This window comes from Eleginops maclovinus, chromosome 19, assembly GCF_036324505.1.
Source record: "Eleginops maclovinus isolate JMC-PN-2008 ecotype Puerto Natales chromosome 19, JC_Emac_rtc_rv5, whole genome shotgun sequence".
NCBI lineage: Eukaryota > Metazoa > Chordata > Actinopteri > Perciformes > Eleginopidae > Eleginops > Eleginops maclovinus.
The window spans coordinates 16,719,383-16,740,654 of NC_086367.1; the positions used below are offsets into that span (position 1 = coordinate 16,719,383).

The 21,272-nt window shown below is 39.6% G+C and overlaps 1 protein-coding gene across 1 annotated transcript in view; it reads right to left on the reverse strand.

Moving 5' to 3' along the window:
• Positions 1-1,869: 1,869 nt before the first annotated feature.
• Positions 1,870-21,272, reverse strand: part of stxbp6 (syntaxin binding protein 6 (amisyn)) — a 53,594-nt gene continuing 34,191 nt past the window's right edge. The window contains exons 3-6 of the mRNA XM_063909169.1: positions 13,330-13,460; positions 13,035-13,200; positions 4,918-5,075; positions 1,870-3,312 (exon numbers count right to left, since the gene is read on the reverse strand). Of these exons, the coding sequence (XP_063765239.1) occupies positions 3,289-3,312; positions 4,918-5,075; positions 13,035-13,200; positions 13,330-13,460 (479 nt within the window). The 3' untranslated portion in view covers positions 1,870-3,288. The remainder of the gene's footprint in view (positions 3,313-4,917; positions 5,076-13,034; positions 13,201-13,329; positions 13,461-21,272) is intronic.

Here is a 21,272-nt window from a genome sequence, read left to right on the forward strand (position 1 = left end):
GAGAAGAGAGCTTAACGATTAGAGGAGCCAGGAATGATTCACAGGATTTGGCAGAGTGAGTAATGGTAGCAGAGTCCTGCACCAGGGCTTTTATGGGGTACTTACTTCCTCCCCTCTGCACTACTAAAACCTATAGATCATGCATTTCAACATTGCTACCACGCTTACCGCCCTTCTGCTTGTCAGAATGGGCCGCATCATTAATTGGAAGATTAAAATACTATTAAGAGGCAGCAAGGAGGGAGAGGATAACATAGATATTTTGATACAATAGATTTCTGCTCACTTGACTCTGCAATGTCTTCATTAAGATAGACCTCTCTCTCTTTATTCTGTACAGTGGATGTTATGAAGCGCACAGGTCTTAATTGCCATCACACTGGCTACGATAGATGTAATCTCAACAATGACATGCAGTAGATCAACAATTAAACATTTAGACTTCCCGTGTGAAGGAGGTTTAAGCTCAGGTGGCTTCTCCCTTCTAAGCTTATCTACTCTGTGAAGCCAAACCAATAACTTCTTGACATTGACTGTTCTTACAAAAACATGTTCTACCCGTGTGTAAAAATCTGGGTTTGTTAATTAACCAAATTTGTCCTGCATGTACACTTTTTTAATTGAGTAGTCAAAGTCAACTTAATTGTCTATTGTTTATCTTTCAGTTTGTGTGTACAGACAGAGATCGAAATACTGTACACAATCCTGAGGATAAAACAAGACAAATAGATATTTTTAAAAAGTCATCCGTTTTTTTCTTAATTGCTGATGGTGCCATTTCCCTTGCATCACTATAGGAGCTGCCAACCTAAACTAAATTTGGTCAAATAACTACATATTCATATAATATAGTAACCTCATAAGGTCACACACACACACACACACACACACACATTCAATTTAACAAACACTTTTCTGAAAATCAGAATTATATGTTTATTCAACAGGTGGTTTTTTTCCTGCTAAAAAGCACTACCATTGTAAAAAATCTCAACAGTTAACGTAAACATCTTTAAATAATAATTGATCCCTTTCCTTCTTGTATTAAATGACTTCAATCTATTTGGGACAGAGGTAAAAATTGAATAGTGGGCAATCAGGACTTGCTGCCATACATTGCCATCTCCTGGGGAAACAGGGCAACCTCACAAAGTCTGACTGCAGTGCAACTAAATACTTCCTGCAATAGATGAATGAGTCAGATGTGAAAAAAAACAGGGTCTTTCAATTATTTCCATCATTTAGAGAAAAAAAATCAGCATAAAAGGAAACAATTTGCACAATTAAAAATGTTATGCTCATTAAGTTTTAGTGATGTAGTATGGGATAGTATTTATGGGGGCAACATTTGACAAAGAATGATCATTCCCTTTTAATTTTAACATACTGTGCATCATTTTCCTTCAAAAATAACACAATAGGCAGTATTTCATTAAAATTCCAACCAAACCTTAAACCTGTTTCACTGATCCTCAGAGGCTGTGGGACCCTGGGTTTTCCAGATTAGGCAAACAAATATTAAAACTTAAGTGCAAACTGAGGCGAGTCATAACAGCAGAAGGCACAAAATAAAGAACCATTGTATTTGGATTGTGAATCTGATCCATCAATGAACAGTATAATAGAGCATTAAGATCACTGTGATATGAGCATTGTTGAAGCATGAAGTGAGACTGGGTACATCAGACAGACAAAATGACCCTTTAGACACTTTGAGGTTATTGCAGGTTGTTGTTTATGTGAAGAGAATATCCATGCATGAAACAGAGGAAATGCAACAACAACCACAAAGAAACACCACAAAATAAATATACAGCATTCTGTACATTTGATGGAAATGTTAAAGCTGGTTATAAAAAGGACACCGACAACATTATAAAATACTCATTTTATTAAAACAATAAACATCCAAAGTGTTAGAGAAGAACAAAAGCACACCAACAGTTAGGCAACTGGAACGTTTCAGTATGAACTCGACGGGTCTGCAAGATAAAGTTGTCAGTGCTTTGTAACAATGTGAATTAGGGTTTCTTAAAATATGTAAAGAAATCAAATACATCTCGATTGTGAGGGCAGCGTCTTGCGAGTGAGGAAGCCAAAGTTACAGTTAGCGTGAGAGCACTGACATCAAATAAACTACTACACCCTGCTGCTGCTATTGGAGACATAAACACAACCGTATAATGAGCGACCCAAATTATAAAAAAATACATAAATGTATGATTACTGAATGATCAAAGTTGAAATACAGCCAAGAGTCATTTATAAGATCCCATAGTAATAGGACAAATTAGCTCTACAGACACTTAGATAATAGTACTAGAAGATATTCCTTATTTTGCTTTATACAATGCAGAAGCTGGTTTACTGGATTTAACATAAATTATAAGAATTAAAAAAGCTTTTTTCAAGACAGAGTTCTTCAAGTACACTCCCAAATACGTTTGGACCTTTATTACATAGTAGTTTTGGTTGTTTTGAAATGGTAGACAGAAGACTATTTCCCTGTTGTCATATTTAGTTATAGACACAAACCAATCCTAGCCGTCAGTGTGCAGTTTATGAAATAATATGTTGAAAACATTTTGACTAATACTGGTGTGACTGGTGTGGATTTTTTGGTTGTACAGGGTTGAGTTATTTTTCTCCACAGGTGAGATTATTTCTTCTATTCTTCATCACATTCTACCTAATGTGTCGACAAATTATTAACCTGGGTACAACCTAATTATTAGATAGGAAAAATGTAGACTATCTTCAGGTATGCATGTGCTATAGATGTGTATATTTATATATATTTGTGTGTACCCAGTCACCCGATCGAGTCACACCTGTAAAACCAATGACAGCGGCTGCATAATCACTACCATGCTCATAAATAATTCTCAAAAATGAATACCCGGCGATACAAGCTGCTCCTAGTCTTTGAGTGATTGCTGATAATGACTTGTCAGCATGTTTACTCTCACATGAGTGTGCGAGCATATGAAGAGGGGGAAGTGTTTTGATTGGCCGTGGTTAACACAGCCATAGTTTGTGACTTATTTTGGCAAACAGAAGCACGAAACATTTGGCTCAGTCTGAAGTAGCATTTGTTACCTCTGTTCCTCCCCCCAGGGAGATGTGTCGCCGTCAGATGATGTGCCAGAATTCGACAACCCAAAAACATTCAAATGTTAACATTGTTAACAAATAGTAATCATATTAAATCTTCTTAAAAATAATAAAATCTGGAATCCTTCTCCTGTACAGCTACTGGCGATTGGTGACCATGGTTTCGGCAGTGGTCTAACACTTGTGCTTCATGGCAAGCTGTAGAAAAAATAGGGTGGGGGTTGTGGGATAATACAATGAGCATTTTATTACCTTTTCAGCAAAATGCTACCCAGCTATAGAGAGCACATGTAGTGTAGATGTAATGCAGGAGAAAGTAAGTGAGTAAGTAATGTGGAATGGTATAGATTTGACTTAATTACAATTCTTGAACAAAGGAGAAAAAGCTGTTAGGGACGGTTTGTAATGCCGGTGCTGGAAGGCAGCCATGGGTCATGGTGTTTTTTTATTCAGGCAATGGCAAGGCATCTTAATTCATCTCATTAACGAGGTGCCTAACGGTCTGGGCTGGAGGCTCGTTAGAGAGATGACCAGGGCAACACATCTAATAAGCTATGGGGTGTTGACGTGATGATGGAATACACACACTAATACACACACATGCACACACAAAGACCGAGGACGGGATATGGTGCTATAGAAAAAGAAGAACTGTTATTTGCTCAATGAACAAGTGGGGGCAGTAGAGCAGCAGGCAGAAATGAAGGGTTTTGTTCAAACTGGGCAGTGCAGCGAGATGAAGCGCAGAAATGAGATTGCAGAAGTCAACGAAGAGAAAGAGTCAAGGTGACCCTCTCACTTACAACGCGTGCAGTAGGATGTTAAAGCCATTCCCAGACACAAAAAGGGCTGTTACTTCCACCAGCAACTACTACTTTTTCCATCTGTCATTCTGCCTTTGACAGAGACCTTCAGACATGCAGAGCTCTGAGTCTTGATAATAATGTGCGAAACGAATGATACATGATCACACAAAAAAAAGAAAAACGCTAATGACATGAAATGAAATGAGAAACGGCAGAAAATGAGTCATTCTTTATGGGGGTTCAACAGTCATTTTCTATAGAAACCACCAGAGCCGGGGTTATTTTTCTTTGCTTATCACAGTTTTAGAAATTCATCACGGCGGGAAAGCTCGTCTCTGAGCAGTATGAGGGCCTTGTAAGGCAAATGTCTTTCAATTATACCACGAGGGTGTTATGAATGGTTCAACATTTTCCAACAGGCAATGGAAAGCTGTGCCAAAGTTGTTGACATTCCACTTTAAATGGCACGCGTCTCAAGGAAGGCTCTCCATTCACAACGTGACAGTGCTGCAAACCCGGGGGTGTGTGATGTACTGTGTGCTATTAGAGGGACAGTAATGATGATCGCTATCAGGTGCGCTCGTTTCAAAGCAATGCATTTTTTCTTTTGTTTTGCCGTAAAAAAAAAGGAAGAGATTATGATAATAGCGTCATTATGGAGCATGCAATTAGTTTTCATGACAAACAAGAGATGTGGGATGGATGATGGATGAGGGAGCCCCGACTACCAAACGGAGTTAATGAGAGAAGAAGAAAAAGATCATTATGTTTTCCCCGAGCAGAGAGCTGCTAAAAGGCTAAAGTCACTATGAGGCAACTCTTGCAAATATCCTCAGGTTGAAGTAAAATATGTATTCTTTTGGCTGAACTAATAATGACTAACATGTTTACTAGGAGTTCCAAAATATTCAATTTCAACGCGCTGCATTAAAATACCTAAAGTAAGCCCACCCTGAGGTTATGAATTGTAATGTGTCTTGCTAACATGTTGCCTCACCTTCTGTGCAGTAACAGAGAACTGTTCAGCACTGTTCATCATGTCCGCGGTCCTCTCCTCAGCCCGGCCTAATCGCTCGCCGCGCTCGTTCAGAGCCTGGCTCGCCTTCTGTACGGCACTCGTCACACTGTCTGCGGCCGAGTGTAGTATGCTGTTACCTGCAGATAACAGCCGGAGGGAAGGGAGGAAGAAAAGTAAAGTGGGACACAAAGAAGGAGAGAAATGAAAAATTGTGAATCATCTGGTGGATAGTAAAATGTAGTAGACAACAATTTAACCTGTGACATTTTACACATGTAGTTGAATCAGTGACCTTGAGCACTAGTGTTAATGGTGGAAGATGAAAAATGTGAATGGCTTCCATCAGGTGCAACGTGGGAAGTTGGCTAATGGCTTTCCTTCAAAGTTGATTTACTTCAGGGAAAGATCAAGTGAAATTAACCTTTTCAAACTTCAAAGTAGGAAACAGCAACACATTATTGTATTCATTTTGACATCCTGCACTGCTTTTCCTCAATTTTGAACCTGTGGTGTCAGCTCTGCGATGACTCTCCTCTCCTCTGAACTACAGTGTAATAAAGATAAGACATGTGCTTGGCTGCATGGGCAGCCCCAGAGACCCAGTGCTGGGTATAAGAGTGAGAACACATCTTTCTATAGCAGCGTTAGCCCTGCGGATGTTTCACATCTGACAAGTAATTTATCTACTGCACGTTGGGAGTGCTGCTGTTATGTGCTACGCTGGCGCCCAGACTTAGAGCAGTACATTTTTCTGCTGCTTTATTTTTGTTGTATTGTTCCAGTGGGGTATAATCTGTCACATGCACCAAGCCAGTTTGGGAAAAAAATGTCCTTGGTTTTAAAATGTTCACCTATTGCTCATGCGAACTGCAACTTTTGATTGCCCAAACATTTCAATCTGTGGTAGCAAGGTCCTGACAAGTCTTTTAAATAAAGCGTTGTTGCGCCACCTCAGCGTTTGGAATAAATAAAAAAAGAGCACATTATTTTCCCTTTTTTAAATATTTATCTTTAGGGAATTGATTTAGCGAGGACCATCCCAGCACCTCGAGGAACGTACACTTTCTACTCTGTAACTAACTTTAAAAAGTGAAAAACAATAAAGAAAAACACAAACACCGAGAGGAAGGAAAATCTATATTCAATTTTCCTGGTTCTATATCTTTGGATTTAAAGTAACTGAGTTAGAGGAGGAGGACCAGACAGAGGGACGCTTGAAAGTAGCGACTGTATTAAGACTTGACAAGCCTGATTCTATCTGCTCCCACAGGAAACCGCTAAACAGTGAGTGTATGTCCCGTGGCATGAAGGAAGGTAGGTGAGACTGACAGATAATTGGGACGGCTCTACTGCAGTGGGTGTTATGACAGCCCGAGCAGCTGGTGTTTCTTCAACAGAAGTTAATTTGATAAAGTCAGAGCTGTTTATGTAGAGACACACCTGTGCCGCACATACACAGATGGATGTATAGTTGATCATCCCCTCAGCTATGAATACAAAAAGGATAGGAAAAGGGGGGAAAACACATGCACATGGTTTTTTTATGCTCAATTTCCAAGGGATCAAAGTCAAATAACTACAGAATGCATCCCACATTGGACATGACACATGTGGACCGATAACAGAGACGCTTCACACCCGTCAGGATAACTTTTTTCATTTGGTTTGAATTATATCTGTTTACAGCAGCAAAGAACAACTTAAAGTCTTAAAGAGATCTATTTTGTTGTATCTGCTGTACGAGATGCTTCTCTATTGCAAGTGTTTCACTGTACATTCAGTAGATCGCAGACAGGGGCGAAAGTGGATTCTGGTTTACATAGGCTTAAACACATTCCTGCCCTGCTTCTATTTAGAAAAAGAAACACTTTCACTGGAAAGCTTTAAGTCTTCACTAGAAAGGATAAGACCTTTTCACCTTCAGAGGGATTCCTCTTAATCCTCTCCTCCTCGGAAGAGCCCAGGGAGTAATACCATCATCATCTTCAATATAACCCCCACTCTGACAGCCCCTCCACACCATCCACTCAGAGGACATCTCCCTTTAATTTCTCGCACACAATTTTCCCTCTCTGTGGTCTGGTCTTTCTCATTCCCTTTCTTCTCAGAGTTGAGTGGTGGGCTGCAGCGTGGGCTCCCCCAGTGGAGAACGTAATTACAGTAAAACACAGGGTGGAGACATTCTTTTGAGGCATGAAATGGCTGCAGCATCAGGAGCAGAACAAAAAATGTAGGAGTAAATTATGTGATGTTATGTGGTGCCAGCGCTGTGAGCCTTAGCGCTGATGTTATCAGTGGTGGTAAGAGTAGTTCTTATCGTATTATTACAGTCCTTTTAAAGATGCAGGACACTGATGTGGCACAGGGGATTATTCGTGATGATTTTGGCTTCTTACATTGTTGATTTGGAATTAGCTATAGAACAGTACAGACTGATCCTAGTACATCCATGGCACGCCTCGCTCAACAATGCAAGAGGAATTTTGTTGCTATACCCCATGATATTATGTCAAGCCAGGGTTTCTTTAACAATGGAGACAAGTTGTTTTCTGGCAACAACATTATCCAGAAAATAGAAACTATGTGCAGTCAAAAATAACAAGGGGAGAGATTGTCCAAAGTTAATCCTTCCTTTTCCAGTTCAGATAACAGGCTGCTTAGGAAATAAGCTGATGGTTATCAACGGGAGCATGTCAGATACACTTCTCAAGGTGCTGACAGCCAAGGCACATTTAGTTTTAAGGCACATGGGGTTAATTTGATTCAACTTAACAATAACTCAAAGAGATCCATTCATGATACATGCTACAGTGGCTTTAATGCTTTCACTTGGCAGGGATCATATTATCTCTGTGCTAGGATAATGCTGTGGGTACAATGTGTGGGTGTTAGGAGAGAGAAAGAGACAGAGAGAGAGAGAGAGAGAGAGAGAGAGAGAGAGAGTCTCACAATCATTTCTTTTAAGTATTAGCGAGCACATACTTATCTGCACTTCAACAAGTTCCATCAAAAAGTCTCCCTATCACTGATATTACCAGAGGGTTTAAAGCTGCTGCTATTCATCCAAAGAACTTATGAAGGATTCTGTCAAGGATTTCTCAACTCCACTCAATGCTGTACAGAGAGCCTCTTGAGTCTCAAGTACTCTTAACAATTTCTGTTATTTTCAACCTTGGCCTTGTTTTCAAAAATATTTGCTATTATGAGACATTTAATCACTTACTTTTCCCTGTACTGCCAGTTCAGAGACCACATAGAACATGCTTACATACTTCTAACGTTAAATACTGTTGTTATTATTAAGTACACAAACATGTAATCACAAGCATTGAAGAGGAAAATCTCCCAAAAATTAAGTTAAAAATGAAGCCTGATCAATCTGATTTATACAAACACAGTCAACGGTACTTTACAAATGTTGATTTTCTTTAAGCTACAAATGTATGATTTGATTCATGGAAGAGGTTGCTGTTCCAAAATTAATATCGTATTTACCTAAATAAACATAATACCTTTCGTCCTGCTTCTAGATTTTATCAGAAAGTATACGACGGGCAGCCATAAAATCCAAGTAAGGAAGTGTGTGAGGAATAGAGTAATAATAGAGTAGTATTAAATAAATAATGTAGGTATTGTGTTACCATGATAAAGTAACATATTTTCATTTATCTTGAATTAAAAAAAAGAATATGTTCTGAGTAAACATGCTATTTTGCAAGTGTCAGTTTCCTGAATATTGAAAACTAGAAAGGCAAGTCGACAACATAAAGAAACCTGTAGTATAATCATATTTGACAATGTAATAAACGTTCAAATGTGCAAATCAAGAAATGGCTAATGTAATAGACATCATAAGGGCCTAAAGAAAGCACTATGTTGCTCCTACTGAAAGATAACCCCCCGCTGCCGTTTCATTTAATGCAAATCTTGACATTATCCACAGCAGCATAAAGAAACTATAGCAGAGGTTCAACCAGGAAGGGGCAACTCTCTCTGGCACTCCTGGCAGACATGTATTCATTCTCCAAAGCCTTTTATCCAATCACTTTTCTCCAAATTCTTACTGCAGAAACTCTATTTACAGTTAATTCTCTTTCCTCTTTTTTAATGGTCACTCACACTTTTTTATACAGGGCAGTTCATATACTGCCACGCATAGCAATATCTACAAAATCCTCTTTTCCGATACCACTCCCAACATGTGAAATATTTATTGGATTATGCCTACTGTTTGAGTCCCCCTCATTATATAACTAACTTAAAAAACGTGGCAGTCACAAGCTAAATTAATTTTGACCTCCTTTGATTTTAAATGCGTGATCGAGGCCTTAAATACAAATTATCCTATTATTAAATTAAATGAATCTGTCTTACGATATCTACCTTGTGATAGTCCCTTGCTTTGACTACATTTAATCAACTCACATGTAGTTTGGACTGAGGTGGATGTGTAGCCTGAAAACCGTCTTGGTTAACCACTCAAAGAAAAGCAAGGAGATCAGTCAGCCGCTGACATTATTTCATGACAGAAAAAGTCTTGAATTTGCTTGCTCAGTCGTCATTTGGTTTAGTCACTTTTCATGCTGGTTAAAAAGCAAAGAACATCAATGGGGAGGAAAATGGAACATTCTGTACTGAATGTAACACAGAGCTGTGCAGACACTGAAAAAGTAGCTACTAGGTATTCATGAGCAGCCTTCTGTGTGAATGTAATCATAAATGTCACATAATGCATTAAACAGCCTTAATGTCCGTCATTAAAGTCTTGTATTAACTTAAATGCTAATGTATGAAATGATATCGAAAAGTACAGAATACTAAGGCAACCATTAGGGAAGATTCATCATTGTACTGCCCTCATACGTCATAAGTGTGAGTTACCTCTGCGCAGTGTTAGTCAGTGACTCCGCACAGTCTGGCGGTGAGCGGCAAGGACAGTGAACATAACTCACACAACCTTTGGATGTATGCTTAAAACCCCTTTCAGCATGAAGTCAGCCCCCACAGTGGCATACAAACCAGGGACATTTTTGACCATGTGCTCATTGGGAGCATGGAGATTCAAGCTCTTTTAAATACAGTATATTTATAAAAATGGCAACATAGGAGACTTAATTCCCACAAGAGTCAAGACGAGAGCCCTCAGTTCAGAAGGCAGCGGAGAAGTTTTATTTAAAGTTTGTTTTTAAATTCAACTTTGTGGAAAGACCCCATTTATTGTAGTCAGAACTGTATTTTATCCCAACTGTTTGAGACTACTTTATATAAAAAGAAGGGTTTTGTTGTCAGTTTGTTTTGCTCGCTGCAAGATCATGTAGTCTCCTATAAAATATGACTTCTATTAGTTCTTTAATTTGTTAGTTGGGGATACAAATGTTTATCACAGAAACTTTGTTTTTATTTATTTATTTCAACACTTTTTAGTTGGGGGTAAAACTTTTTTGTAAATTTACAGTGGTCCAGTACTTCTGTATACTGTACCACCGGCTTACCTTGTCGTAGGAGATGACTGTTGTGTGCAACACATTGTTTCCTCACTCTTTTCAAATAGACCTTGCAACGGAAAATGACTGAATCTACAGCTTGGCCTTCTGTGATGGGAAAATATCAAAACACCACGTCAGTTTTGATGTTCAAAACAAGATACAGTTTTGAAATTAGTAAAGAAGGGTTACTGTTTTTGAAATGGTAAATCAGAAGTTAGGTATTGGAGTTTCAGTTGTCAATGTCATGCCAAAAAAAAGTAAAACTGGTTACTGTTTGATTATTCATCCATCCAATGACTTTAAACAACTCATGAAAGGTTTGCCAAATGCTAAGTGAAAAAAAGGACTTACTTAGGCCACAGATTTAACTATTAATTTAGAATCAGTTCATGAACACTTTGCCAGTCAGCTAGAGAAGCTCAAGTGAAAATAAGGGTATAAAAGGGTTTTACAGTGTGGGCAGCAGCCCAAGTCGGCACTGATAACAAGGCAATTAGCAAACTAGCTGCTTTTATTTCTGGACCAATTACATGCCCCATCAAGGATTAAATATGGGCCTGTGCATTTACACAGCCCTGGAAGAAGTCTTAAAGTATCAACTCACTGGGAAAACTCCTTAAAGAATCCAAAAATGTCTTTCACCAAGATATCACAACGATTTATTTTCTGAATCATCCCAAACTTGAGTGTTAATTATATTGTTTACATCATCAGCTTAGAGGCTTGAGCTGACACCTTCTGATTTAATGTAAACACAAGGATGTAATGTAAGGATAAGCTGGCTGCTGTCTGATTTTTCCATTCACAATCGACAGGACCTCATGTAGTAACCACCAGCATGGGGAAACAGTGCAGGATTAAGCTGACAGACTGCTGATGGCTTGTTCATGACATATCTCACACACATAGAGAAACTGACATCTATTATCATGTTCATTATTTTTATGCTCCCTAACTTGAATGGCAAACCATACTGTTCCCTTCATAATGGTGTCGATAGCACACTATTCTTGGTATACACTTTCTACCTTTTGTCATTTCTGGAGGCTGCCATCCAAGAGTTTTCTGCAGATGAGAGTCGCCCACAGTTATGGTCCCACACCTGAGCAGCGTCGTGATTTTTGTTTTGCACTGGTGTGAGACTTAAACCGGGGTGGACGGAGTTGGCAGCAGGCTGGCATCCTCTGTCTTCCTGTCAACTTTCTTATTCTATTAGACACTATCCTCTTTTCTCGGAGAGACACAAGTTCATTATCAGAGCATTGACCAGATGGACTTACAGCATGGTGTCAGCGGCTGTAAAATACTGCAGCCGTTTCTACAAAACCACAGGGATGGCTATTTTAAGTACAGAATTATGCTACAGGGCATCCAAGTGTAATTTTCAGCTTCTGGAGGCGTTCCGTTGCAACATTAGCACACTATAATCCATCCTACAATAAAGACCACTGTGTTCCTAGCTCTCTGGGAGACCACTCCCCTCCCACCTACACATACAGAGCTATAATATGCACCAGAGTCTGTTTCAATAAGTTAAACACAGACATGGTTTACAGAGTGGGAGGGAGGTCAATGCAACATACAACATCAGCTTTATCTTCAATAAGTGCATAGTGGGGGCACATACACACACACACACACACACACACACACACACACACACACACACACACACACACAGAGCACTAACAAAGGAAGTTTGATATAACGTTGAAGTGATTTTATATATAATTTACAAAGTTTCACCACTTTGCAATGTAAGGAACTCTATTTGAAACGTGAATGAAATAAAAATATCTGTCTGGTAATTGGCAGATGAGCACACAGCAGGAGGCGGGTTTGCAATGTGGTCCATAAATAATTCCTCGAGCAGCAGGTTGAATGTTGTTTAAAGATGAGGGTTGGGGGGGGGGGGGGGTAAACAGATCAATATCTGATTAAACCACTCGGGATGCTGCATTCCCTACTGCGATTCACTGTAGAGGAAAACATAAACCAGCACTCCAACCCTTCACCTCCTGTGCAACACACACACTACTTGCAGCAAGGAAATAACCAATTAAACAGTTTTAGATGTACATTTTGTAACATTGAGGAATTGTGCTCTGACAACCTGTCATCGCCCTTTAATTGGACATGAATCAAATATGATTTTTAAGGGAGAGGTTAGTTTTCACTTGTCTGCTAGAACTCTTTATGTGGTTATTTTGAAGGGTGGAAACCAATAATAAGCTGCACACTTCAAGCACACAATGTAATGTGTCAACATCACATAAATTAGGGGATATTGTTTTTTAGTGCGTTATTGAGTATTTCAATGAGCTGGAAACCAGTCGATCTGTGTCAGATGCTTTGAGTCACAGCTGATGAATTTTGTTGGACATCCTCGTTGACCTCACTTCAGCAGAGTGCTCAACAGATGCTGTGTACGAGGAATAAGCATGCATTTTCATGCACACCAGGTGCTGGTTGTCATCATACATAATCAGATTCAAACTGGCTTACAGCACGGTATGACAGCAGCGAGTCTGGCCGGGCAGAGCCACTGTGTTCTGATAAGGAATATTAACAGAGGACGGTTAGCAGTTGTTGTTATTTAATCCATCTTACCCCCCAAAAGTTTGGACTGACAGTTGACGAAATCTGGTTTCCGTGCGGGGCTGTAGCGCTGGCAGGTGTGGTGAAGGATCTGGATGAAGGTGCACTTCTCTCCTGCTGTGCAAGCAACCCACTGGTCAAAAGCATTGTCGAACGTCAGGTCGAACTCTGGACAGTCCTTAGAAAGAAAGAGGGAGACATGAGGAAAAAGCAGGACACAAGAAGTATGTTGTATCAACAATGCACATTATCCCTAGTGATTATAACAGTAATAGCAGTCGGTTGAAACGGACAATAAATGACATACTTTGTTTGAGTCGATGCCGTTGACCTGCCGTAGCTGGTCGATGGTCCACTGTGACCTTTTTGCGAAAGCAGAAGATCCTTGGAACTGCTTCACCTTAGTGAGGGACACGCAGGAGGGTTTCTTATTGGTCACTGTGGAAACAAAACAAGAAAACACAACCAGAAAATAAGGTTACAGTTTAACCTGTGGCTCCGATGTTGATGATATAGTTAGAGAAGCTTTGGATGAGAATAGAACAGGACAGTTCAGCTCAAGAAGACAAGGAACTTTAAATTAAATGAAAGAGTTCAGTAAAAGTACAAGCTTGCTTCTGTGGGCGGCAGAAACAAAGGCACGAGTAAAACCCTGGACATTTCCCTTTTGGAGCCAACAGCAACAGAGACCATGAAAACATTTTCTATGAAAAAACCAGAACAGAGAAACCCTATTAACATGCTTTGTGCTTTATATATATCCTGACACATTAATAAACATACATAAACAACAGTGTTCCATATTACTGGTTTTAGGAACATAAAACGTTGGACACGGTGTTGCTGTCAAAGCAGAAATTGTGCTGTACACAAATTTCTGTTGAAAAAAGTGATGTATTTCTTCTAGTGCTCTGCTGACTAAATACAAACACGTAACAAATTACAGTGTGTTCGAGCAGAGCGGTATTACATTTCAGACTAGTCACAAGAGACAAAGAACCTAATGATAACATTTCCTAAAAGTGGAAATACATTGCACTTCCATCACAGCTTTGATTAGGTATTTTGGAGTTTGAGCAGTTGGTGTAATTTCAATTATGCTTTGTCGAACAAAACAAGGGGAACACAATGTTTGTATGATCCAGAAATAATGCACTGGATGTTGCCTGAATATAATATAAAAGCTGAAAGAATTCCAATCCCAGCAAGAAACAACTGTCCAGAGTTCACTACAATAACGATAACAATGAAAATGCTAAAGGAAATTACACAAAAAAGCCCAATGACTTTTTCACTGCCTGTCCGATGACATCATCACTGTCCTTAGCTTGGCGTCGCTCGCCTCAGCACAAAAAAAAAAAAAAAACTTCACTTCCCTTCCCGTTGATATCACGGTTCTATCATGTCTCTGGAGTGCTGCATGTGTGTGTGGCTGGACACGAAACTCTTTGTACTTCTCTGGGGTAACATGCTCCTTTGTTGCTTTTTTAACCCTGCTAGTGAACCTCTGCTTCCACTTTCCCACATATGCCATGTGTCATCTCAGAAAAAAGGAAATGTTCAGGTCACTTTCACTGCTGGTGCTCTTCCCTCTGCTTCTCATCCAAAAAACACGAGCATCCTTACGGCTGTTTCCAGCCTACATTGTGTTCAGATTTATCTTCTAAAAAAAACTCCTTATTTGATTTTTTTTAAATCGAGGTAGGACTGAATGTTACCTTATGATACATTCAGTCAGAACATTTCCCAGAGAGGAGGGCTGTTTGGATATGTTTTGTGTATCCATTCATACAACTGCTGTCAATACAACCTAAGGTCGCCGGGTGGAACAGGGAGGATACATGCAGGATGGCATATCTTTCTAATCTTTTCTTCATATTTACGCAGACAGTCACAATCATGACAGGAGTAAGTGAACGATCAGATCTGTCTGGGGTCACACACAGACCTAATAGAAGCTCTAGATACAATTTTCAAAAGAAGAAAAACAGCTGGATGTGATGAACCCGTGAGCTGGAGGGTAGGAGTCTCGAAACTAAGGTCATTCAATTTGCAGCGAGCAAGAATAATTTCCCCCTGAACTACAATAATGGTAAATGATATAGTATAGCACAGAACTACTTTTCCCCAAGCTGATTGAGTAAAAATAGGAGGAATGGTAGCTGAGAGATAAAGGACGAGTTTGATTTCAACTAGAAACCATTTTTCTTTTCTCGCCTTCATCCTATCCTACCAGAATTGTACAAAACTGAATTGGGTTGGAACTTGTTTCCTTCATTGGCAATGACTGACATTATTGATTTGTCTGAGTATCATAAGATAGCAAATAATGATAGGAAAGAAAATCATGACTATGAATCAGTGTGACCCGCGAGTCCAAGAGGCTTATACTGGTCTGAGCATTACTGCAGGATGATAGAGAGAGATAACATTGGAGAAATCACATAAAACATGTGAATCACAAACTACATGATGTGCCCATATTGGGAGAACCCTTTACAGAATATTCAGTATTAAATTGGTTACCCTGCTTGGTTAGGAAAAACATTGTTATTGCACTGACAACAGAATGCTAAAATAATCAGGAAATTAATCAAATAAATTTGGTGTCTCAAGGCCCCGAAGCTGAATCGACAACACATCAACACAGAGGTCTTAATCAAACTGCCAGACACTTTTGAGTCTCTAAAATCAATTTCATATTCAACAGTGGATTCCCACCTTGTCTGAGTTGCTCCCCTGCATATTCAACAATGACAGAAAGTCAGAGGAGTTGGCTTTATTGAACAACAATTCAGGAGAAAACTTCTCTCATTTTATTTCAACCAATGAGTGACACAGCGAGTTTGAAGAAAACATGTATAGAGAGAAATTATTTTAGGGGAACACAATGTCAATAAGCAGGAACGTGAGGCTAAATCATACAAGGGAAGTGATTAGCATTACTCCTGTTGTCAATATTTGATATTCTATAGGTCTGAAGTGAATATTCTTCTTTGTAAAGAAAACATTTGATTCTAAAAAAATGTATTATCCCGTTGCATTATGGGAGTCACACAAAGTGTCTGTTCAAGGTCAGGTTCAAGTAGTAATTATTCCATATCAACAGTGATGTCAGATTACCTGAGTGACACCGTGTCCCAGCTGTGAGCTGAAGACTGGAAGCAAATATTTAAGAGATGGGTGAGTAAAAGAAGAAGGGGAGGGAACTATCTTTAAACTTACTAATCACCTCATCATGTTTACCTATAATACAAGTGGCCATGATACTGAGAAGCTCATTGATTGGTGTGTTGAGATTAAGAGTCAAAGTTCACTGGGCTTGAACCCTTGTACAGAGTAAACAGATAAAGATAAAAAGATCCCTTCCTGTACATGAACTGCAGTCAAATGTGAAAGTGGATTTGACAAGCTCCCCTGACTTGTTTCACTTTTACGAAGCAAACACAATAATCCCAATCACACCCTTAACACAAAGTAAGAGCATAATAAACTGAAGTGAATGAGCAAACACCGTACAACCACGGAGAGGCTGCCAAAGCCATTGTTTCCATGTGGGCTGTCAGAGGAAGGCCATGGAAGGGCTTCCTGTCCTGCTTCTTTCTCATGCTCTGATGGTGACATGGTCTCACTTCCTCCAAAGAATCAGTCCCTTGTTGTGCTTGGCAACGCTTCCTGAAAGAAAATCCGTACTGTACTACAGGCTGCTGACATCACAGTGGAAACCTTCTCAGGATCAGCTTTCCCTAAAAGGAAATATTATCATAGTTTGTGGTTGTGAGAAAGAGAAATGTGAGCACTACGAGGAGTTCTAGCAAAAGCAGTAATGACATTAATGATGTGTGAAGTGTGCATGTTGTGGATTATGAATGCTTGCAACCCATATGGAAACACAGTACTATCTAAACACATTCAATCCAGATCAACCATGCAATAGCAGGTATGGAACTGCTATGGGATTAATGTGCCAATGTAACCATGAGAGCTAACAGAGTACTGAAAAGGACCACCCACATAGGCATAACATTAATTACTTCCTTTCCCTGATATAATACAACTTCACCCTTGTGTCCACAGGGATGCTTATCAAAGTGAGCCAGAAATATGATAAATATTGGCATTTTCAGCCAGCCGAACGGAGAAATAAAAATCCTAAACCGCAGGATAACAAAGCATCCCATCAGATAGTGAAGAAAGTTTGAAACTGTACAGTCAGAGAGGCACCGTGTTTCCCTTGGAATGACGGGTTGTTCCAAGACTCACCCGCCAAGAAGAAGTGAAGTAATAAATAAACAAGATAAAACTCTGGAGGCTCTACACGCACAAACACTGCACAGATGACATTTTGGAAGTTAGAAAAACGCAGATGTACAGTGTGACCAGTACTGGAGTGTCTACTTATGACTAAAGTGTTACCAATAAGGCACTTATGTGCTTCTTAAAACATACAGTCCACCAAATCCTGTGTGCTACAAGGTATTTAACAGACTTCAGCTGTCTGGAATAGCAAATATGAAAACTACATCTTAAAAATCAGGCATATAACAATTTTACTCCCATCTGCTCTTCTTCAAAGACACGTTTCACTGACTTTGTCTCAACTAGGTGGGCTATGGATCTCTTGACAAATCTGATCGCCTCAGTTGGCACTCAATTGGCAGTATACGAGGTTGCCGTGGCAATTTCATTTGCATAGCACAACAGACACCTGGAGCCAGGACTGGCACCTGGCCAGGTTCAAACGGGGACAGCATTCACATGCCATACTGACTCTTGGCAGGATTAAATGACCATGATTTGAAAGTAATTTGGATGTCATTAAGAAAGTAGGAAATGCTAATTGAAGTGCTGGGCTTCAAAGAACGGGGCCCTGCTGCTCGTTTGGCTTGGCTGAGGGCCAGAACTTACCTAAAATGGATAGATCATGTGTGTTGAATGAAGATTGTCAAATATTACTGATTAGATACAAAGAGAGGAACAATAATGATTAAAGGTTCATAAACGGTTATGTCAGTCTTAGGGATGTCAAAGCAACAACAATGTCAGCACCAACTCAATGCCCAAATTCCGATTAAAAGACGGTCCTTTTTTCCACAGTACTGCAGGGATGGAAGGTACCATAAGAAACGTAGGGAATATAATTACCCTAGGTTACATAAGAGCTGTAGGTGCCAGGGGTCTGAGGTAAACTCTGTCTCTTAGACGTGTTACAATCCAAAAGGAAATTAAAATCCTTCTTTGATCGCTCCCTACCTAACATCTACCTCTTCCAGTCTTTTGCTAAACACTCCCTCAGCACACACTGTCCACACACTTGACTTTTTGTGATTATTTACTAAACTCTCTTTGACACATCTTATCCCTGACAATGCTACATTTTTAACAACCAAAATCTGTGTTTGAAATTAGAAAATGTGTCAGCAGCTGGTGTATGTTCTGCCAGTGACTCAAGGTGGATGCTTTAACTTTGGACCTAAAAAAGCTGTATAAGATGAGTGAAACTGCTTGAATAAATCACATTGGCTACTTTTCGACCTCATTATTCAAGTTAAAAACAACAGAAACCTGAAATGATATCTGCTGCTATGGGTTAGACACTGTTAAGCATCATGGTAGCAGGAACACTATTGTGCATTTCTGCAGTGTGTTATTAGAGCCGTCCTCCGAGAGCACGTACAACGCTTTCCACTGTCTAGGTCTGTGATTACGGGTCTATTTGAAAGCTGCTTGAGCTGGAACACACTGTTATCTTCAGGAATAAGCTGTCACTGGAATGAACCTCGGCACTGGCTAGACTTGCAACAGCACCCCGGAACAAAAGCTTCTACAGTTCATTGAGTTGAAAACAAAGCGACTGCATTGTATATGGCCTCTGCAGATAGGATGGGGCCCATGCAGTGTCTAGGCACCAATAGTAAAAGGGAGTGCACATAGCATGGTGAATAACAGCTACTTGGTTCATTTCTTGGAGGGGAGTTACTCACACAACAGATACAGACACTATGAGCTTAACTAAACAGCTCTAACAATGGAGCTACGCACAGTTACACGTCGTCCTACAACAGTGAAACATTTGCTCAAGACAGTGACAAAGCACTCACTATGAAAGGTCACATTAAAATATTAAGTATAAATAAACTTTATTCCATGAGTAATCAGCCAGCCAGCAGCAGCAGACGGTAACTATCTGACTTTCTCTTTAATCACAACCAAAACGCAGCGATCCTTTAAATTACATTTTTCGCACATTATTGAAATAAAAAGTGATCTTTTCAATATTTGTTGGTTGTCATTAGGGGCTGGCTGCCACTGTTGGAAACTGGGCAGGGTGTCACAAGAAAAAGTCCCGCATGCTATTTCTTCTTTCACCAGCTTATAGTGTACTAAACTTTTATTTTATCCACTGTTTCTGTTTAATTCAGTGACTAACCATCACTAAAACCAACAATTATACAAATGGATGTAAACCTTCACAGTAGGAGTATCCATGTGGTGCTGCTAATGGCTGTTAAAAGGATTCAAACTGCAGGACACTATAAAGTGTTTGTTACCACATAAACAAAACACATTTGAATTATCCTTACAGTAACTCATACGGCGATGATATGACATCAAGTTTGCATCCTTTTCAAACATGTTCAGAATAATGGTCTGGCTCTTTTAGATGTCCAGTACTTCCTTTCATCTCAGCTCGCTCAAACAGTAAGAGTTCAAATCCAAAATGAGTTTTCTTTTTTAATTATAGCGGCGGCTTTTGCCTCCAGTTACATCTGTTGTCCATCCAATTATAACACTCACCCAAGGAAAACACACCAAATAAATCATGGCTGTCTGCCTATTAAAATAAAACAACTAATTTGAGGCGCCACAGTTTCTTTAAGTTCAGTCTAAACTATAGCCTCACAGAAATGATTTATTGTTCATTACAAAAGTTAATTCAATGTAATACAATACTTCATAAGAGTGAGAAAAAACACTAAAAGAATCGGTCATTAAAAGGAACAATAAATGACATTATTGCACAACATTTGGGGCAAGGCCGTATATTGTCATCTAAATACATGTTTTAAAATGTGATGTCAGCTTGCAAGTTTCTTTCTTTTGTTCATACAATAGTTACACTAAACGTGGCTTGGCTTCAAACTGAACAACTTAAATCATAGCAATCAAACTGTCACACGGGGAAACTCAACACTTTAGTTTCAGGGTGATGAAATGCACGGTTAACAGCTTATGATGCGGAGCAAACACGCTGCCGATCACTCTGACATTTCCCTTCTGATGTTTGACATATTGAGTGCAGATTTCGGAGTTGATTTATAAAGTAACGTGAACAGTAAAATAAACGGAGCGGCAGTTAGTGTGGAGAAGATGAAAAAAAAAAACGAGGGTCAGGTGGAAGACATGAACGAGTTAATGGCTTGTTCAGGGCTTCACCTCCCCAGTACAGGCAAAACAAATGCAAGATATATTTGTGTTTCATAGCAAGTGATAAATGGTTTCACACCAACAATGCATCAGGCATGAATAACACTTAATTTGATGGTTTTTGAATTTGTTTGTTTGGGACTAAAGTCATGGTGGTGAGTTACAAAAATGTCAAGTGTTAAATAAACCTGTGTCCTGTTTTCCACCTAACAATTCATCAAAAATCGATCAAGCATCTGATCAAAGAGAGAAATTGATATTGGAATAGGTACGGATAAAATCCAATCGCTTATTTAATCACAATGAAGGACAAGCATAACATCTTATATGAAAATAAACCACGGAGAAACATCACTATCAAAAGCAGAGGTAAACAAACCAATCAGCGCCTGCTGAGACAGGTCATCGTGTTCCTCTTTTTCATCTTGCTCTCTGCTCCTGTGCACATCCAGGGGAGGAAACACAGGGTCTGTTGTGAGGCCTGGGTTCCACATTATGACCCTCTGAGCTCGTCCATCACCCGAATCACTTAATAACCCGGCCATTCATCCCCGGCCCACATAGTAGTCATTCCTCTAGAGCCGGAGCCCACGGCTTCAAGGAAATATTTAATTACAGTGGGGCCCCCACCTGAGGCTTCTCCTCTCCTCTGATGCTCTGAAACAAACATCCTATCAGCCTTTCATTGTTCCCTAGGGGTAACCTGAACTGATTGTGTTCCTGCATGACTTCACAAGTTTTTACGCTATAAATTGCATGTTTTAATGTTTGTTTGTTGGGAAAACAAGTTAGGAAAGACAGGTAAATATGACTATGTTAGAA